We start from the raw sequence: 20,465 nt of genomic DNA, 5'->3' as shown, positions 1-20,465 counted from the left end.
CCCCATAACCCCTCCTTCCCCAGCATTCCGTGCTCGCAGCACCCCAGGGACACCCCAAAACCCCTCCTTCCCCAGCATTCCGTGCTCCCAGCACCCCAGGGACACCCCATAACCCCTCCTTCCCCAGCATTCCGTGCTCCCAGCACCCCAGGGACACCCCATAACCCCTCCCTTCCCCAGCATTCCGTACCCCCAGCACCCCAGGGACACCCCATAACCCCTCCTTCCCCAGCATTCCGTACCCCCGGCACCCCAGGGACACCCCATAACCCCTCCTTCCCCAGCATTCCGTACCCCCAGCACCCCAGGGACACCCCATAACCCCTCCGTCCCCAGCATTCCGTACCCCCAGCACCCCCGGGACACCCCCTATCCCCCCTCCAGCCCGTCCCCTCCATGTGTCCCCAGCCCCCGTTCCCAGCCCCGCCATCCCAAGGGACCCCCGGGTTCCCCCGGCCCCCCCCAAGCCCCGCCCCGTCCCCGCTCCGGACCAATGGGAGCAGGGGGTGTGCGCTGAGGCCCCGCCCCTTTTCCCGGCGGACCAATGGGAGCGCGCGGGGCGGGGCGGGGCCCGGCCCCCACGTGCTCGGCGGCGGCCGCGGGGCCGCGGGATGGAGGCGGCGGGAGGCGGCGGAGCCCCGGGCCCGGGCAGGGCCCGGCCGGGACAGCCCCAGCCACAGCCCCCACCCCAGCCGCAACCCCAGCCACAGCCACAACCCAAGGGCCGGGAGCTCTTCAGGAGCCAGCGGAAGGAGTCCGAGGTAAGAGCGCGGAGCTCGGTGCCGGCACCCCCCGGGCCCTGACGGAACCTCCTGTGGGGTGGGGGGACCCTGGCCTGGGGTTGGGGTTCCTGCGGAAGGAGCCTTATCCAGGGTTGGGCGAGCTCCCGGTGTTAGGGGTGCTCCCTACCCCAAACTGGAGGCTTTCGGGGTCCTGCGGGGGTGGCTTTAGGGGTCCTGCCATGCCCAGCCCGGAGCGGGGAGTCCCCGGGGGCGCTCCCCGGCACTGGCATCTCCCTGCTCCGCTCCCAGACCCAGCTGCGGAGTTCTGGGGCGCTGGCTAAGCCTCAGCACTGGCACCTCCTTGCCCCACACCCGGAGCCCCCAGCAGGGTTTTGGGGACCCAGCTGGGCGCTGGGCTCCCCCCGCTCTGCAGGCTCCCGCTTACCCAACCCTCACCAAGGTCCGAGTGCCGCAGTCCCCTCCGCCCCTCCTGTCCCAATAACCCCGGGACACGGGGGAACCACCAAACCCCGCTGGGCCGCCCTGCCCCTGCTGCGCCCGTGCGGCTTCGTGGGTGCTGGGCTGGGGAAGCAGGACTGGGATCAGGTCACCAGGATCCCACCGGGATCTGATGTCCCCGGCCGCCGTAAAGCCACCGCGGGACCCCCGTGAGCAAAGGACGGGAAGACTTCGCTTCCCCACCAAGGAGCTGCGGGTTGAGTGGCCCCCTGACCCCAAAAGGGTCTCTGGGGATGGTTTCTAAGACGTGCCCCGAACTCGTGAATTTGGGGGTTGCTTTGCTCCCCCGGCTCGGCCTCTCAAAGCGGATTAGAGCTGCACGCGCTTCGCCGGATTCCTCACAGGCTTTAACTCCCCGAGCCGCCCCGTCGGCTGCAGAAATTGGGTGAGAACCCAGCGTTTCTGTGCAAGTCGGGGTCAGCCCGGAGCCGCGCATCCTCCCAGATCATCAATATTCATCGCGACGATGCGCATCAGTTCCAGCCCGGCTGCCGAGGAGGGATGCTGAGACTCGGAATGGGAAATTATGTTAATTTCGTTGATTATCCATTCATGTGTTCCCTTTCCCGGGGCAGCGCGGCGCGGTGCCGGCGTTGGGTCGTCGGGCTGCGGCTGCCCGCTCGCTGCCCCGCCGGAATCCTCCGGCGAAGTTTCATGCTCCAGTTCCTCATCCGCAGGGGAGGAGGGGGAGATCCACGCCACGGCCTTCGAAAAGGCAAAGCCCGGCCCCGAGAGCTCTCAGATCTGGGATGCTGAGAACGGAGCTCAGGGATCCGCAGCATCCTCCCGGGGGTTTTTCCTTTGAACCAGCCCCGGGGTTTGTTTTTAGGGCGTGCGGGGCCCTGAAATGCATCAAATATTCACCGGCATTTTGCGTCCTGCCTTTGCGTTCCCTGGGATTTGAGAAATGCTGTTTTCACACACGGCTTCCACATTTCCACTGTATTTGGAGTGGCCTCGCACGGACTCCCCGCTCCAGCCCACCCGTGCGAGTCGCTGCTCCGGCGGCTGGAGGAGCTTTGGCGCAAAGGCTGCGAGTACTGGCAGCCGTCCCACATCCCAAAATATCCCCAGGGATGTGCCAGCCCCCTCCTAACCCCATCCCGCTCTCCGCAGGGCTCCGTGGATTGTCCCAACCTGGAATTTGAGTACGGCGATGCCGACGGCCACGGCGCTGAGTTGGCAGGTGAAGCAGGTTTTGGGTGCTGCATTGTTATTTATAGATGCCCGGTAGGCAGGGAAAATAAAAATCCCGCCGAGATGGGGGATGGTTATTGAGTGGTGTCATCCCTGCAGTAATAGAGCAAGCGGGGTTTATTATTAGAGAGCCACTCACTCCCTGGGGACGAGCAGAGGGGACGCGTGGGGACACGGGGATTACCCCGCGCTCCGAATTACCCGGGGCGCAGCGCCGGGGGTGGCAGGAGGGCGGAGTGTCCGGTGACACGGCCCAGGCTGGAGGCGTCACCCGTTATCAGACGGGTCGTGTCCTTGTCCCCTATCATCCTGCTGTGCAGTGGCTCCAGCTGCTTCTGCTCCGTAACCCCGCGGTGCCGAGCGTGTCCGGAGAAAAAGGGGTTATTTTTAGCTCTGTGTATCTCAGCTGCACGAGCTGGCCCGGCAAAAGCACATTTCCTCTGCAAGGGATCCTTCCTCCTTCCCTGCAGGATCCTTTCGGTCCTCCGTGGTGCTGCTCAGCACTGTAGGACTATAGGAATTCTATAGGAACAGGTAGGAATTACACAGAACAGGTGCAACATCGTGTTCCTCCAAGTCCAGCCCCTATTTGCAGGACCCAAAATGTCCGAGCTGCCTCGTGTGGGATCGGTGCAGGTCCTGCCTGGGTGTTCCTGCATTCCCTTCATTCCCAAACTGCTTAAGTGAGACTTAAAATGACCCCCCAAAAACCCCAATGAAATTGCAACTGCAGCTGGAGCAGGAGCGTGGGAACAGCCCAGCCAGGACACAGGGATGAAGGTGATGAGTTTGGTGGTGATGGGTGGCCCCAAATGCCCCTTGGAGCTGCAGGAGAGCTCAGGGATCAGTTCAGGTCTCTGTCCCGTGTCTCCCCGGGTGCACAGGGATGCTTCCCAAGGAATCTGGGAATGAGGAGGAGGGTGAAGCCCCTCCATGTCCCTGCTGATCCCTGTCCCCATCAGAGCTGTACAGCTACACCGAGGAGCCCGAGCTGAGCCACAACAGGAGATGCTTCGAGGAGGATTTTCACACTCAAGGTACCAGCTCTGAGCTCAGCACCCCGGGGCTTGGGGCAGGAGTGGGATCCCTGGGGAAGCACCCAGCTGGACATCATGTCCCTTCTCCAGTGCCAGGCAGGAGGTGGCTGGAGCTGGACGCGGCTCAGCAGAAGGCCTACGTCATGCGCCTGCTGGATGGGCTGGAGGTGGTCAACAGGGACAAGAGGCTCAGAGTAGCACGGGCCATCCTGTACCTGGCACAGGGTAAGGACCACATCCCCCATGTCCGGATGTGGCCGCGGATCCGCTGCTGTGGGGGCTTGGGAGAAGCCTTTCCCAGGCTTGTGCCAGGCTGGTGCAGTGAAGCTCCTTCCTGGGGTGGTCCTGTGGACTCCAAGGTTCAAAGGCAGATCCTCCCTCACCAGAGTTTCTCTGTGGGGCCTCTACAGGTGTCTTTGGGGACTGTGATAATGAAGGTGATGTCTTGCACTGGTCTCGGCACAACAGCTTCCTCCTGTACCAGCTGGGAACCTTCTCCGCCTTCCTGGAGCTCCTCAACATGGAGATTGAGTGAGAGGACTGCACTGCCCTTGCCCACCTCTCCCTCTTTGTCCTCTTCTTCACCTCATTCTTTCTCCTCACCCTCCCCTTCATGGACTCGATGACCTTGGAGGTCTTTTCCAACCTAAATGGTTCTGTGATTCTACAATCTACTTTCGCTCCTTCTTCTCTTCTTCCATTCAATTTGCTCTCCTCCTCTTCATTTTCTTCCTCCCTACTTTCCTCACCTTCTTCTTCCATCCTCCTCACCTTTCTCTTCTACCTCCCCTTTTTCCTCACCCTCTCACCTTCCTCCTTTTCATCTTCTTTCTCCTCATCCTCCTCCTCCTCCTCCTCTTCATCTTCCTCCACATCCTCCTCACCCTCCTCCTTTTCATCTTCCTTCTCCCTATCTTCCTCACCCTTTTGTCCTCATCCTCCTCGCCCTCCTGCTCTTCACCTTCTTTCACCCCATCCTCCTCACCCTCCTCTTCTTCATCTTCTTTCTCCCCGTCCTCCTTGCCCTCTTCTTTCTTCTCCCTCCTCCTCCTTGGGAGGTGTCACAGCCATGTCACATCCCTGGTGTGGCATTCCCAGCACTGCAGATGTTGGCTGGGGGTGAGGATGAGGGGGCTGGTGCTGAGCTCATCCCCTTCCCTGCAGGAACAGCCAGGCCTGCAGCAGCGCCCTGCGGAAGCCGGCCATCTCCCTGGCCGACAGCACGGAGCTCAGGTACCCCCTTGGTGCTGGGAGCAGGTGTGGGACAACCTCTGGGGACAGAGTGGCCTCACCACCTGCCTGCCCTGCTGTCCCGGCAGGGTCCTGCTCAGTGTCATGTACCTGATGGTGGAGAACATCCGTGTGGAGCAGGAGACGGATCCCCCCGAGTGGAAAACCTGCCGGGAGACCTTCAGGATGGAGCTGAGTGAGCCCTGAAGTTCATTGTGACCTACTGATGTCCCTTTGTCATGCTGGACCAGCGGGGAGAGCTCAGGGATGGGAGATGGGCTCTGACCCCGGTCCTGGTCCCTTCTCTGCCAGGTTTCCCTGTGCACACTGAGGAGCCGTTTGCTCTGCTGCTCTTCACCATGGTGACCAAATTCTGCAGCGGCCACGCTCCACACTTCCCCATGAAGAAAGTCCTGCTCCTGCTCTGGAAGGTGCTCCTGGTGAGTGCAAACCCTTCCTTTCTCCAGAAACTTTTATTCTGGAACGGTGCTGCCGCAGCCTGGATGTTCCCCACCATTCAACCCAACCACAACAGCGTTATTAAACGCAAGGCAAACGGTTCCTTCTGGGATGAGCGTGGGCCGAGGATGTGGGATGGGGGAGAAATATGGAGAATTAACAACTGCCGTGGTGTCTTCACCCTCAACACTCCACTGCAATGGCCTCCAGCTGCTGCTCCCCTGAGAGCTGCCCAGGAGGGCCGTGTGCTCCGTGCTCTCCCCTCTCTCTCTGTCCTAGCTCACGCTGGGCGGGTTCGAGGCGCTGCAGGCCATGAAGGTGCGGCGGCGGGAGGAGCTGGGGCTGCCGCCCCTGCCCGAGGACAGCATCCAGGTGGTGCGGGGGATGCGCGCAGCCTCCCCGCCCACCTACGCCATCGAGCTCATGGAGCAGCAGCAGCAGCAGCAGCAGCAGCAGCAGCAGCAGCAGCAGCAGAAGCGGGGCCACCGCAGCCGCAGGGTGAGAGCCTCCTCCTGGGCCAGGGTGGTTTTCCAACAGGCACCGTCCCAAGGAGCCAGGGGTGCTCATGGTTATGGTTCCCTTTTCCCCGTAAGTTCTCCTGTGTTTGCCAGTTTTAGGGGGTCCCTGAATGGTTTGGGTTGGAAGGGACCTTAAAGAACATCTGGTTCCAAATGACACCTTCCACTAGATCAGGTTTCTCAGAGCTCCACCCAACCTGGCCTTGGACACTGCCAGGGATCCAGGGGCAGCCCCAGCTGCTCTGGGAATTCCATTCCAGCCCCTGCCCACCCTCCCAGCCAGCAATTCCCAATTCCCAATCTCCCATCCAGCCCTGCCCTCTGGCACTGGGAAGCCATTCCCTGGCTCCTGGCCCTCCATGCCTTGGCCCCAGTCCCTCTGCAGCTCTCCTGGAGCCCCTTTAGGCCCTGCAAGGGGCTCTCAGCTCTCCCTGGATCCTTCTCCTCTCCAGGGGAACATTCCCAGCTCTCCCAGCCTGGCTCCAGAGCAGAAGGGAGCCTTTGAAGCATCTCTCTGGCCTTCCCTGGACTCTCTCCAGCAGCTCCAGGTCCTGCTGCTGTGTCCCCAGGGCTGGGGCAGCTCTGCAGGTGGGGTCTCACCTGAGGGGGCACAGGGGCAGATTCCCCCCTCCCCTGCTGCCCACGCTGGGATCAGCCCAGGACTGGGGGGTTTTTGGGCTCTCATTACACGTGGTCAGAACATGTCCAGTTTTTCATCCACCAATTTCAGTTGCAACAGATCAGCCCCATGGGGTGTTTGATCCAGAGGAAGCCAGAGGACAGCCTGACCTTATGGCAAAGGCCTGATAAGCACCAGGGAGCAAACTGCTCACAGCAAGTTCTTTTTTTAGCTCCGCTGTTGGAGTTGCTGTGTTATGGTCTGGGCATGAAAATGCCTTTTGCTAAGGAGGAGACATCGGATGGAAGCCCCAAAAGTTAAGGTGGAAAATGGGGTCACACCTCCTAGAGCAGCAAGGTTAGAGGTACAGAAGGAGGTATTCTTGTGCAGGCGTTGGTGGCAACAGCTAGGAGGGAAATCCATACCTGAGGAACATCTGAGAGCTTGATCCTTTCAGGATGGAGAGATCTGGTGCCAGCACCTGGGAGGGAAACAAAATCCTTGAAGTGACTTGAATTTTCCATCCCCTTCTGCTGCAGCCCCTGATGAAGCAAGACAGTTTGGACATCTACAACGAGAGAGATCCCTTCAAGAACGATGAAGGAGGAGTTGATGAAGAGGAGAACGATGACGTGGACAGCGGGATCGAGGGGGAGCTGGACCTGATGGAGCGGGACGCGATCATCCCCGCAATGCCAGCTCAGCGCCTGCCCATCGAGAGGGTGTCCTTCCCCAAGGGGCTCCCCTGGGCCCCCAAAGTCAGGTAAAGCCACCTGCTGTCACTGCCATCCTCCCCAGCCCTACCTGTCCTGGAGTTCACTGCAGTTTTTTGGGAAGCATTGGGAAGTTTTTTGGCCTCTGGCAGGTTGAACTGAAGTGACTCCACTTCTCATTTTGTCAGGGTTGGTCCTTTCTGGATTGGCCACTTGCCATGTTTGGTGTGTAAATCCTGGGGAAGAGCTCAGCTAAACCCAGTCCAAGCCAATAAGCTGGCAGTCCAAATTACTGGCCCATAAGTGGCAATCCAGTTTAGGGTATCCCAGGTTGTACTGGGAAGGAGGCTGTGCTGGGGTGCTGCGGGAGCAGGGTCAGCTTTCCCAACCAGACCCCAGTGGATCTTGGTAGCACAAAATGCCTGACTAATCATCTGGGGAGCTGGTTAATGACATCTTGTTTGGTGAGCAGGACCCCTGTGCTGCCAGGTGAAGCCTTCTTGAGTGGTGGAGAGAAACATCTAATGGTAAAGGAGCTGGTGCCTTTCCTTCCTAAGACCAGTTATCTACACGTGATATGAGGGAATGATTAGGATTAGAGGGTGAAAAGCTCTGCCCCTTTCCCTTTGATCCATGTGAGGGTTTTTGCTGTTTATCCCAAGCCTGGATTTATTCCAGCATCTTTCCAACAAATCGAGCAAATAGATCTTTTTGAGGTAGGAGCAGTGACAGGGTTAATTCGGTCTGTCCAGAGCATTCCTGGCAGGGACACAGCAGGAATTGGTTTCCCACATGGATCTCCACGTGTGGTGCTCCACGTCACTTAGCACTCTCAGCTTCGAAGTCAAATGTTGTTGCTTTCCTTGGCTGCTGGCTGGAAATCCAGCTGGATTTCTTTCTGTCCAGGAGAGCCTTGGCTCACAGCTCGTGTCCTGCTCGTAGTGCAGAGATCCCGAGCAGTTCCCATGAAAGATGCCCAACGTGGACAAGATGTCAGCTTGCTCTCGGAGCAGCATGTGCTCTGACAGACCGTGGAGACGACATTTGTTCTCTCAGAGTGAGCAGATGCTCCTCAGAGAGGCGTGTGAGGAGCACAGGAGGTGGATACAAAGGTTCTGGTTGTAGAAAACCTCTCTCCGTCTACTCGCACGTTCCCGTGGAGTTGCACAGCAAATAGAAATGGGTTTGGTTCACGTTGCTGCCAGCCAGTGAGGGCAAAGGTGGCTTTTGCCCACTGCTGCTGCGATCTCTAGAAATCAGTCCGAGGCTGTAATCTTGTATGTGGCTGTTTTCCAACCTTCTCCTTGTTTTTGTCTCTCCGCGGCTCCATCAGACAGAAAGACATCGAGCATTTCCTGGAAGCAAGCAGGAACAAATTCATCGGATTCACGCTGGGACAGTGAGTGTTTTATCCACAAAATCTGCCCCGTAGCTTCCATCAGTGGGGTTTAAGTGGTGGGAGGTGTCCCCAAAGCTCAGGTTTTTCCAGCTCAAGGCATGCTCAGGATGATGCAGTGCTGGGTTTGCTGGGGCTGCAGCAACGAAAGCAGTGCTAGAAAAACATGTTCCTGGAGGCACTGGTCCCCAGGGACCTCTTTCTATTAAAAATCAGACCTAGCCCAGAATAAGTGACCCCTGGCCCAAACCAGGAACTGGTTTGATGCGAGAGGCAGCTGAGACAGTTTGGTATCCACAGCAAATTATTCAGTTTGTGAATAAATCAAGCTGAGGGTGCAGAGTCATCCTGGGACAGGCCCAGCAGGGTACATTCATTTTTAGGTGCAGTGCTGGGCTCAGACTGGCTCCACCCCAGTTCTGATTTCATCTGATTTCACCCCAGTTCCAATTCAGTCTGATTTCACCCCAATTCTTCACCCTGATGTCTCTCCTCTCTCGTGCAGGCATTATGGGGAGGAGGTGGGAGGGCAGCAGCTCACGCCAACACCTCTCCCAATTCCTGACCCATCTGGGATGCATTCAGCAGACTCCAGGCTCCCTCTTTTAGCTGTTATGACATGGGAATGTTTGAACATGGATGTCCTTCCCAGTACTGACCTTCCTTCCTCTTCCCCAGGGACACCGAAACCCTGATAGGGCTCCCGCGGCCGATCCATGAAAGCGTGAAGACCCTGAAGCAGGTGAGATGGTGGCTCCATGCATGGCATGGGATGTGCACCACATGGATCCTCCTGCCAACCTCATTGAAACACAGTTACTGGAGGGAGTTAAAAATTAGTTGGTGGTCACAGGAGAAGTTTTTGGAGCTTCTTTCAGGAACTGGGGCAAAAAATTCAAAACAGAGTCCTCAAGTAGCCTCTCCAGCATTTTTACTTTCCCTTTATCCAAGTGTTTGCCATGTGTTTTGAAGGTGACAGACTATCAGAGCTGGGTTTGGACACACATTCCCAAACCGGTGCTGTTCCCAGGGGGGAGCATGGCCAGCCTTGGCTCCTGCAGTGCTCCACGGGGAATGAGACACCTCCAGAGGCCAACTGGCCCTATTGAAGGTCTGGGTTGTCTTTTGGAGGCGAGTGTCCCTCTCTAATTACTTACAGAGAGCTCCTAGAAGGAGTAGGTGGAAGTAGCCAAGGGCAGGAGGTGTGAGGGGCTTCAGGGACAGAGGGATACGCCACACAGCGACGAGTTCCCCGTGGATCTGCACCCCTCACTCGGATATCGCTGGAATCAGCGGCTCTGACCATCACTGGCTGTGTTTCCTCCCTCAGCTGTGACATTGCTCTGCCTCTGTCTCTGTGTTTTACCAGCACAAGTACGTTTCCATCTCGGATGTCCAGATCAAGAACGAGGAGGAGCTGGAGAAGTGCCCCATGTCTCTGGTAGGAAGGAAGTTTCTTCACCCCATCACCAGAGAGAAGATGGGAGGTTTCCAGTGTGTTGTGTCAATCCGTGCATTCTTATTTTTACTTCATTTTCCCTTGTTTCTAACGCTTCTCTGCTCTAGGGGGAGGAGGAAGTCCAAGAAACCCCTTGTGAGGTCTTGTATCGAGCAATGTTGTACAACCTCCCCCAGTACATGGTAAGCCCGCGTTCCTTAAAGGAAGGAAGAGCTTTTGAGTAGGGAATGGTGCTGGTCTGGGAGCTGCAGAGCTCAGCACAGGATGGCAGGGGTGTGGTCAGGACCTGGATGGTGAGATTTTGGTGGGAATCCACACCAAAGTCGGGAGGAAAAGTACAGTCCAAGAGGAGGGATTCAGAGGATTCCAAGATGCTGATTGGGTAATATGGGCTCTGTCTGTAGGGAGAGACAAACAGATTTAAGTGAATTCCAACTCGAGGTGTCCCTTGTGTTGTTTTATCCACACTACCAGAGCTCAGGCACATGTGATGCCTTAAGTTAAGAGCTGCCAAGCACCCCGCACTTGTCCTGTCTGTCAGGGGATAAAAGGAGAGGTTGGGTGTGGTCTGGTGAAACCCTGTAGGGTTGGCCTGGTGTTGTCCAGTTTCAGCAAGTGAAGGAGAAGGAAGGAATTCCCTTTCCTGGGACCATCCCCCCCACACCTGCCCTCTCCTGCAGATCGCTTTGCTGAAGATCCTCCTGGCTGCCGCACCCACCTCCAAGGCCAAGACCGACTCCATCAACATCCTGGCAGATGTGTTGCCCGAAGAGATGCCGTAAGTCCCTTACCAGGTGGCCACCGGCCATCCCAGCCTTGCCATGACGTCTTGGACCAAGCAGGAGAGCTGATAGGTTTGGGGGTTTCCAGGTTTGGGATATCTGTTTGGGTCGGTGTAAATTGCTTTGCCACCAGGGCAGAGCTGTCAAAGCCAAGGAAGTGATGCTGCTTTTTCAGGAGTGCGATGATTTGAGCGCAGTGGGCAGCCACTCCAAGCTAAGTGACACCAATGATAAAATCCTGCTGATTGACCCAAATCATAAAGATATGTCTGCATATGGGAGGTGTCCTTGCTACCGCTCCGCCAGGATTCCTGGTGGAGAGCAATCCCCTTTTTTTTTCCTGCTTTTTTAATGCATTTTGGCATCACCAGGTAGGATGGATGGAAATGGGAGTCCTGGGGGGAGTGAAGGTCCTTGATTTCATAGAGCTCATCCAGATGAGCAGGAGCTCCTCAGTCCCTTTGACCTCCCTGCTCGGTGCTGTTTCTCCCTCCATGGCAGCATCACCGTTCTGCAGAGCATGAAACTGGGCATCGACGTGAACAGACACAAAGAGATCATCGTGAAGAGCATCTCGGCTCTGCTGCTGCTGCTCCTCAAGCACTTCAAGCTGAACCACATCTACCAGGTGGGCCTAGAGGAGGGGATGGCCATTGCCAAGCTGGGCTTGAAGGTGGTGTGTCCTGATGAAGACTTCCAGGAAGAGTTTCCATAAGGAGCTGTAGTCACATTTCCATAGCTGCAGGATTTGTACAGGGTCACTCGGGTTGGGATAACCCTGCTGTGCTTTGACAACTTCATTTCTACTCACATGGTAGGAGCTTTTAGACTTCTGGGAATATCCATTCAGGTTAAATTTAGGAGATAGCACGAGCCTCCCTGGCAGAAGGGGGAAGATGCTGGGGGTTAGGCAAGACTCTCTTTTGCTCTCTGTCATCTCCAATGCCCAGAAATAGTGCTGGGAAGGACCTCACGAGGTAACCTAATCTGGTTTTGGCAGGATCAAGTTCCTGGGGCTCCAGTTTCTACAGAGGCAGGAGATCTGGGTCATAGTTGCAATCTGATTTTTGTTCCCAATGTGATTTTTGTTCCATCTGCATGGCACCAATCAAACTGCGCCCACTCCAGGGCTTTCCTTGGTTAAAAAAAACCAAGGACCAATATGAGCTGTGGCCCAATTCTCCATTCCTTCTGCAAGTCAAACAATTAGTGTTTTCTAATTTTTTCTATTAAAGCTTTCAGCGTGCTACAAATCCCTCTGTGTTACAAAACCCACTGATATTTAACTGAGGATAAATATAAATCCACATATTGGATTGGATAAAATGAAACCACCTCCCACATTTTTACAATCCTACATTTGTTCTGGGTCTTCCCCATGTCCCTTCATTAATTTTTCTCACTTCAAAGTGGCTCCTCTCCTTTCTTCCCCCCAGGCAGGAGGGCCACTGCAGCCTGGTGCTAAGCCTGGAGAAAGCTGTGGGGCTTTGTGCCCCTGATTCTGCCTTTGTGTGTCTGATTTGGGTGATTTTGTTCTTTCGGTGACAAAGATGGTCTCAGGGAGACTGAGAAAGCTCCAGCAGGTCTGAAATGAAGGAATCACTGAATCACGGAATGGTTTGGGTTGGAAGGGTCGATTACTCACCGGCTCATCCCGGCGGTGCTGTGTCATCCGTGGTGGTGTTGTGTCATCTGTGGTGTGCCAATGTCGACAGCTGGCACCAGGCTGAGATGAGAACAAACTGTTCCTTCCCTCTCAAATTGGAGATGTTGACGGAGAGGCATGGCAGGGCAGCATGGGACAGGAATGGGTTTTGCTGCAGTTAGTATCTTTAGAGAACAGGAGAGATTTGGTGTATTATTGAACTGTAGAATGGTTTGGGTTAGAAGGGGCCTTGAAGACCATTTAATGCTTCGAGGGAGAGAGAAATTAAAAGCAAGTAGGAAAATAAGGATATTATTTCAGTCAAAATTTCAAAGGGAACTGGGATTAGTGTGTGAGAGCAATAGGAATTATTGTGTTTTCTCATGTAATAGCTACAACTCCTTCCCTCTTCCCCGTACACTGCTTTGCCACAGATTTAATTTTGAAAAGCCACGCTGCAGCCATGAGGTGCAGCTATTCCTAAGGCACTGCCATGAAGTTTGCGTGTCCTCTCTATGGCAAACGGAATTTTCCAGCTGCTGTGTATGACACAAACCTTCCATAGCAAACTTCTGCAGGGAGAAAATGGTCTGTGAGGCGTCTGGGGCAAACCACGACGAGTGCTTTGCTTTAGGCTGCAAACAGGTTTCCATTCCCAGGTGGTGCTCCCAGCTGTCCCAGCTAATGCTGACCCATTTCCCTTCTCTTCCCCAGTTTGAGTACGTGTCCCAACACCTGGTGTTTGCCAACTGCATCCCGCTGATCCTCAAGTTCTTCAACCAGAACATCATGTCTTACATCACTGCCAAAAACAGGTACAGCCACTTCTGGGGGAGAGAGAGGTGATGGGGCAGCGAGGCTGCGCATGAGGGACCCGATGTCCTGGGGGGCCCAGGTGACCTCACACGGCTTTGGGGTGTCCTCTCCACTACAGGAATATGCTGGAGGGAGCACATTCCTCTGGCATGATGAGGATGACTGGAAGCTGTGTTTCCAATCTCTGACTGCGTTGCTAAAATAGTACTGAAATAAAAGAGGCTTCATCTTTAAAATAAAATAGTTTTCATCTTCACATGCACTCCTGGAGAGAAATCCAGTGCTACCAGACATCTCTGGGCCACAGCTTCAACAAGGCCAGATGGGGTAGGATCTTCCAGGTCTTCCCCACATTTTATAGCTGTAATTCAGCTTTCCTGACTCCTTCAGGTTTTCCACAGCTGTCGCTGCCTTTTACTGCTGATCCGAGAGAGGCACCAGCCTGGTTTTGAGTAGGGGACTGGCTGGACCACCATGGATCAAAGAACTGAGAGAGCACAACACTTTCACAGCTCACCAGGGCAGGATTTCCCTGGTTGGAGAGGAGTTCCACAGGGATGTTGGAATGCTAAAAAGATCCTTTTTTTTTTTCCTTTTTGATGCTCTTTTTGTTGTTCTTCATCTGCGAGTGTAGGCTGGTCTGTCTCCTGCACGGCATGGTTGTGTCTGTGTGAGGAGGCACGCATGGAAAAATAGGAAGTAAAATGTTGATTCTTATGCTATAAATATTTCCACTTTTGGTCCTGTGCTTTAAGTGAGGAGAAAATGTATCCCAGAAGCACTCCGCTCCCTCCTCTGCTCTGGGATGAAGGTTTCCTGTGAGTGAGGTGGGATGTGCAGCTGGATGCTCTGAGCCAGGGAGGTGTAAATTCCAGTTTTGGGGGTTTTTAACTAATTGCTTTTACCAAGTCCATAGGCCTGGAGGCCTTTGAAAGACCTGATACTCTTAGTTTTCACTCACTATGAATTTTCTTGCTGGCAATCAGATGCCTCCCTTTGAACCTCAGATCTATTTTGTTTACTTTTTTCCCCTTTTAAAATATGCATATGAATAACTCATCTGTCCTGCCTTAATGGATCCAAATCCTTCGAGTCCTTATTAATGCACTCAGGATGCGCTTTTGGAGCCAAGAGGCATCGACGTGCTCCATTAAGCTGAGGGGTGAGGCAGTGCTGAGGCTGGGATCCCATTTGGACGCTGTCTGTGCCGTCGGAAATGCTGGAGGGAGACCCGTCGGCGCAGCTGCTTCACGTGCTGGAGTTGGGATCGTTCCCCACCCAAATTACTTGTTGCATATCCAGGCACAGAGCAGGGAAACGTGGCAGATTCCTGGGCATGAGCACATAGATCATCTTGAAAAATTGCTCTCATGTTAATTGGTTGCTAACGAGCCCCTTCTTGCCCGTTTTCCGCAGCATCTCCGTCCTGGATTATCCGCATTGCACAGTCTGTGACTTGCCCGAGCTCACAGCAGAAAGCCTGGTAAGCAGCACAGAAAGGGTTTTTGTGGCCAGTATTGCTCTGTGTGACAGGGTGAGGAAGGATTTGGGTTTTCTGTTATCTGCCTTCTTTTCCTCTAACCCCCAGCCTTTCCAAAATTAGGCTTTTCTTTCCCCTCCAGACTTGAAAGTTCCTCCCATCACTATTCTGAGTCACTGTCAGCTGTGGGGAAGAGGCGCTGCTGGCATTGGGCACCCCAGAAAAATAGTTGGGTTTAGTGTTTTCCCTTTCACAGAAGAGAATCACAGGGTCATTGAGGTTGGAAATGACCTCCAAGATCATCAAGTCCAGTCTTTGATCAAACACCACCTTGTGCCCAGCCCAGAGCACTGAGTGCCACATCCAGGAATTCCTTGGACACCTGCAGGGATGGGCACTCCAAAGCTCCCTGGGCAGCCCCTGCCAAGGCCTGAGCGCCCTTTCCATGGGGAAATTCCTCCTGGTGTCCAACCTGAGCCTGCCCTGGCGCAGTTTGAGGTCGTTTCCTTTTGTTTTGTCAAGACAAGATTCTCCTGCTTTGAAAGAGGATTTACCCAGAGGCTGTTGCCTCCCAGGTTTAAACTCCTCTGAGCACTCCTGTTTTATGAGATTAAGGAATGAACCAAATTCCCTACGGAGAGGAACCTTAAGTATTCTGGAGACTGCCAGCAGGATGGGCTGGGTAAATATACAGACTGCAGATGGGATATTAATGCTGGCAGGTTCATAACTGCAATAATTCAGGTGCAGAAGAGGTTGGGCTCAGGGCAGGGAAAACCTTTGGGGTTAATAAGGAATAATGGACAGGAAATGGAGACCCTAAATCATTAAGAAGGAGCCCGAGCAAACCCAGTCCAGGCAGGGATGATCTCAGGGTGCCTGGCTGCTGCAGTCTTAGGCCTGTGTTGTTTTCCTTAGGTTTATAAAGGTTAAAATCATCAAAGAGAAAGATTCTCCCCAGGTCCATGGGCTGCTGAAGGCTGCGTGTCCCCGTCCAGCCCTGCCAGGCTCCATCGACCATATCCTGGACCAATGGGGACATCTAGTGACACATCACTGAGGGCTCCGTGGCTCCTGCTAATCCTCACAATCAGCTTTAAGGCTGTAGGAGAAAACAGAACGTTTTTAGGGAAAATATTCCCAGTAGGGTCTTGAGAGTTGGCAAGCTGTCGTTGCACCTTTTGCTTTCCTCCAGCTGACATGGATGTTATCCTCAAGGGAGAGCGATTTAATTAGAAAATATGCAGAAACCAACTTGAATCTTACCACAAGGGTTCATCTTTAGGAGGATACCCAGGGAAGCAAGGATTTAATAGGAATTAGACACACCCTGGTACTTGAGGCCTACGTTTGTGCACATATTTATATTTCTTCAGCCAGCATTTCATGCGTTGTTTTAGGGGTTTTTTTACCACTCTGATGAGTGACTTTAACAGCCCAGCGTAACACATTCCTTGGAGGATGCGACAGATGATTCTGCTCTCAGTGGGTTGAGCACAGTGATGTGTGTTTGGCTTATTCCAAGGAGAACCAGGACGAGTCCAGCGCTGCTGTCTCCCAAGGAGGGGCCTGTGGGGTAACTGCTGTCCCCACCTGGTGTAAATCACAAGTGGCTGAGGTCGTGGGGGATTCACCCATCCTGTTGTGGGAAAGGCTCTTCAAATCCTGCCCAGTCGCCCTCTCTCCTCCCCTGTCACTCCAGAGGGGTCTGCAAAGGGCTCAATCAGCCCCTTAAAGGGGGTATTAAAGTCTGTTTAGCCTGTTCCCTCCTTCCATAACTCTGATGGAAAGACCCTCCCCTACTTGCAGCTGTAGAGACAACATCGGATTGGTGGCAAATAAATCCATCTGCCTAAGAAGTAGATCTTGGTTTATTCCACTGGGGCCTTTTGGGAAAATTACTTGGTGTAGAGGGCACGGGTGAAGCCTGGACATCCCATGACACTGCAGGGGCACTGCACTTTGGGACCCCCAAAGCACCATGCAGCATCCACCACCCTCGGTGACATCCTGGTGACATTCTGGTGACATCCCACCTCTGGATGCCTCTCAGGCATTGGCAGGGGCTGCCCGGGGAGGTTTGGAGTGCCCATCCCTAGAGGTGTCCAAGGAAGGCCTGGAGGTGGCACTCAGGGCTCTGGACTGGGGACAAGGTGGGGATTGGGCACAGCTTGGGCTCGGTGGTCTGGGAGGGTTTTTCCAGCCTCAGGGATTCCTTGATCCTGTTTGGCACTTGTGGGTTGTGCTGGTGCGATTTCAAAGCTGGATTGGACCCTCTGACAGAAGGGGCTCTCCCAAACTCCTCTCGAGGATGCCCAGATCCTGGAATGGGTTGGGTTTTTGCCCTGAGTTGAGAAGGCTGTAGCTGGCTGTGAGTGGTTTATAAATTCAGCAGTCCTTGTTTTGCACTAATCCCCAAACAGGTTTTTTGTGGGACATTTCTCCTGCGCTTGGAGCTGTTCAAACACGGAGCAAGTCACTGCAGTGGTGGAATTAAGGCTGAAACGTGCCAGCGGCAATATTACACAAGCTGTAGCTGGGGGTGTTTACAGTTACCTAATATTTAAAACAATGTCTCAGCAGCACTTAAGCTGGAGGGGATTTTTGTTACAGAGAAGTCTCATCCTCTTGATACAAATGTTGCTATTTGTCATCCTGTGTTGATTTGTGATTTCTTTTTACTGGTCTGTAACATGTGCTCTAAGCATGAATTAATTTACATAGTTAACAAAAGCAGTGGCGATCACCAGGCTGCAATTTGGTCTCTGGCTGTGAACAAGGAATACAAATCTACCACAAAATATATTTCCCATGATGGAATAATGTGACTTACCCCATTATTAGCTCTTACTCTAAACTAAAAGCAAGTTAAAATCTGAGTGTTTCAGAATGGTTTTCCCCAGAATCAGCTGATGATAACCCAAGTGAGGAGGCAGCTCTGCGGCTCATCCTCCCTCAGAAATAAGACTTGTGCAGACAATAAAAATAAAGATTTCTGCCCAAGGACATCTCTGTGGCGGTGCTGATGAACGCTGTGGTCAGGGTTACACTTGTCCTTCTCGCCTTGCAGGAAGCTGGAGACAACAACCAGTTCTGCTGGAGGAATTTGTTCTCCTGCATTAACTTGCTGAGGATCCTCAACAAGCTGACCAAGTGGAAACACTCGAGGACAATGGTGAGGGGATGTCCCTTCCCCCAGAGACCTGCCAGCTTTCACCTGGAACGCGTCCCTGGCTCTACACAGCGGGTTCAGCCCGGCCTTGTGCTCAGCGTTTCTTGTGGAACTGCTGGCGCTTCTGCTCTTCATCATCTTCCCTTTTTTCTTTCACAGACTGAGCCTTAAATGCAGAAATACTTCTCCTTCTGCAAATGACGTTATTTCTATGACCCTCAAGCCCCGTGCAGAGGGTGTTGATTGTGTTGAACGCTCCTGTTCTCCCTTCTGGGGGCTTGTGGCACGTGTTGCCCAGGTGTTGGTGCCCAAAGCAGCACAGACAGTGTTTGTGTGGCTGCCCTGAGCACTCTGCATTAATTGGTGTTGATTTCCTGGCAGATGCTGGTCGTGTTTAAGTCAGCCCCGATCCTGAAGCGCGCTCTGAAGGTGAAGCAGGCCATGATGCAGCTCTACGTGCTCAAGCTGTTGAAAATCCAGACCAAGTACCTGGGGCGGCAGTGGAGGAAGAGCAACATGAAGACCATGTCTGCCATCTACCAGAAGGTGCGGCACCGCATGAACGACGACTGGGCCTACGGCAACGGTGAGTCCTGCCCGGGGATCATCCCTCTGCCTGTGGCTTTGGCATCAGCTTGGCTTGGTTTGGCCTCAGACCTCTCAAATTGTTGTCAATTGGGGATTTTTTTTCACAAGTTTTTAGGCACTGTTCTGCACCATCAGATTTAGAGCTCGTGAAAGCCAACTTTGAAAAGACTGGGAAAAATACCTTTCTTCATGTTACGTGTTTGTATAGTATGACATAATGTCATGGTGATTGCAGCTTTTCAATATTGATCATAGCTACATATGTCCAAATTTTAACAATTTTGGGAATTAGGAGCTTATAATAAGCTCATCCGTTTTAAAAGTTTTAAATCTTGATCTCTGCTTCAGTTGTCTGGAGATTTTCAGTAAAAGTGGTGGGGTCTTCGTGAAAAATGCAGGGGCTGGGTAATTATAGACAGTCCTTAAAGCAGGAATAATTACATTTCTATTGGGTATCTTAAATTAAAATGCACCCATAATGGGATTTGGTTAGGAATGATAATAATTAGGAGTGACTCTGGTTAATTCATGGGAAACCTTCAGCCTTTCTTTTGCTCAAACCTTATCGGAGTGATGTTTTCCACAATATTTGTGTGTTGCTTGTCCTTCCCTGCAGACATTGATGCAAGGCCGTGGGATTTCCAGGCTGAGGAATGCACCCTGAGGGCCAACATCGAAGCCTTCAACAGCCGCAGGTACGACAAGCCCCAGGACTCGGAGTTCGCCCCGGTGGACAACTGCCTGCAGAGCGTGCTGGGCCAGCGCCTGGAGCTCCCCGAGGACTTCCACTACTCCTACGAGCTCTGGCTGGAGCGGGAGGTGTTTTCCCAGCCCATTCGTTGGGAGGAGCTGCTGCACTGCCAGTGACAGCCGCACCTCCACCTGCCCCACCTCCGTAAGGGCTGGCGGTGCCACAGGCTGAGAGAGGAAAATCGGTTTGGATTTGGGGGGGGTTTAAGCACAGCTGGGAAAAAAAATTAAATCTTTCCAAAGAGACCAAGTCTCTCCGTGCCTACCAGACACCTCGTTTTGGAGGTCATCCCTTTCCTGTGACTTCTTTGGAGACCGTAAAGTCTCAGCAGAGGCCACGGAGCAGCTTCCAGAGGGAGCTCAGAGATAAGGTCTGTCTTGTAGCTTGGTTCACGCATGGTGTAAGGATTCCCAGCTGGGAATTCCGTCCCTCCCGAACACCCCACGCTGTGCCTCGTTTGTTTTGATATATTCAGTTCTGGCTGGCTGCTGGTGTGCTTCAATCCTGCCACCACCCTGCCACCCCCCAGCAGCCCTAGGAAGGTGCCCACCAGGAATACACGTTGGCTTGGCCACTGGAGACAACATTCCCTGTTGTCCCTGGGCTGGCATTGCTGCTGCTGGGGTGACACAGCCCATCTCACAGAGCCCTGGTGCCACCAGGGACAGGTTTTGCATGTTCCCCTGGTCACCGATCCGTTACCTTTTCTCCTCTCCGCTTTCCTCCACCTTCACTCACCACGTTTCTTAGAGTGAAACGATCCCTGTGCTGTGCAGTGCTCAGAGCTGTAGAGGTTGGATGTCCCCTTTCTCTCCCCCTGAGTGTCATTAGGACTCCAGATCCTCTTTGGCTCTTCCAGCCCTGAGGAGACAGTAAATACCACGTTAAATAACCTGATTTTTACACAGATCTTTGGGTGTTCGGGGGCGTGCTTGTGCTGGGTCTTAGAGTGGGGAGGGAAAGTGCTTTGGTTAAGAATTTATGAGGAAAAGAGTGGACTCTGTGGTCCATAACTTTCAGAATGAACAGGATATTGAGCTGTAAACTTCCTATAAATTTATTAACTCAATACTTCAATTTAATAATAAACACTACGCTTGGGTAAAGCCGCGTTGCATGAGGATGGCATTTGCCAAAGCATCGTGTGTTCATATAGGGCAGGGAAGCCCTGAGTATCCACAAGTGTTTGTTATGGCAGGAGTTGTGCTTATTGCTTAAAGCATTAATTAGCCCGGGAATGTTTCCTTCATGGGGTTTGTCCAAGGCCTTATTCATGCAAATGGCATTAAACCCTTTAAAACCTTTTTAAATATGCTTTTGAACGTTCAAAATAAACCAGCTTTTAAAGGACATGTCTTTATT

The 20,465-nt window shown here is 53.5% G+C and overlaps 1 protein-coding gene across 1 annotated transcript; it reads left to right on the top strand.

Moving 5' to 3' along the window:
- The first annotated feature begins 611 nt into the window (after positions 1-611).
- Positions 612-20,453, top strand: STRIP2 (striatin interacting protein 2). Its single transcript, XM_048302129.1, has 21 exons — positions 612-761; positions 2,358-2,427; positions 3,401-3,475; positions 3,566-3,700; positions 3,886-4,006; positions 4,640-4,708; positions 4,795-4,901; positions 5,018-5,145; positions 5,444-5,662; positions 6,841-7,064; positions 8,348-8,413; positions 9,089-9,152; positions 9,780-9,851; positions 9,977-10,051; positions 10,550-10,647; positions 11,153-11,279; positions 13,011-13,111; positions 14,529-14,595; positions 17,663-17,767; positions 18,146-18,350; positions 18,969-20,453. Exons 1-21 carry the CDS (start codon positions 612-614, stop codon positions 19,217-19,219), a joined length of 2,529 nt encoding a protein of 842 aa, XP_048158086.1. The 3' UTR covers positions 19,220-20,453.
- Positions 20,454-20,465: the final 12 nt, after the last annotated feature.

Source organism: Corvus hawaiiensis, chromosome 4 (assembly GCF_020740725.1).
Source record: "Corvus hawaiiensis isolate bCorHaw1 chromosome 4, bCorHaw1.pri.cur, whole genome shotgun sequence".
Classification (NCBI taxonomy): Eukaryota; Metazoa; Chordata; class Aves; order Passeriformes; family Corvidae; genus Corvus; species Corvus hawaiiensis.
The sequence above is the reverse complement of the archived record's forward strand: the minus strand, read 5'-3'. Positions and strand labels throughout refer to the sequence as shown.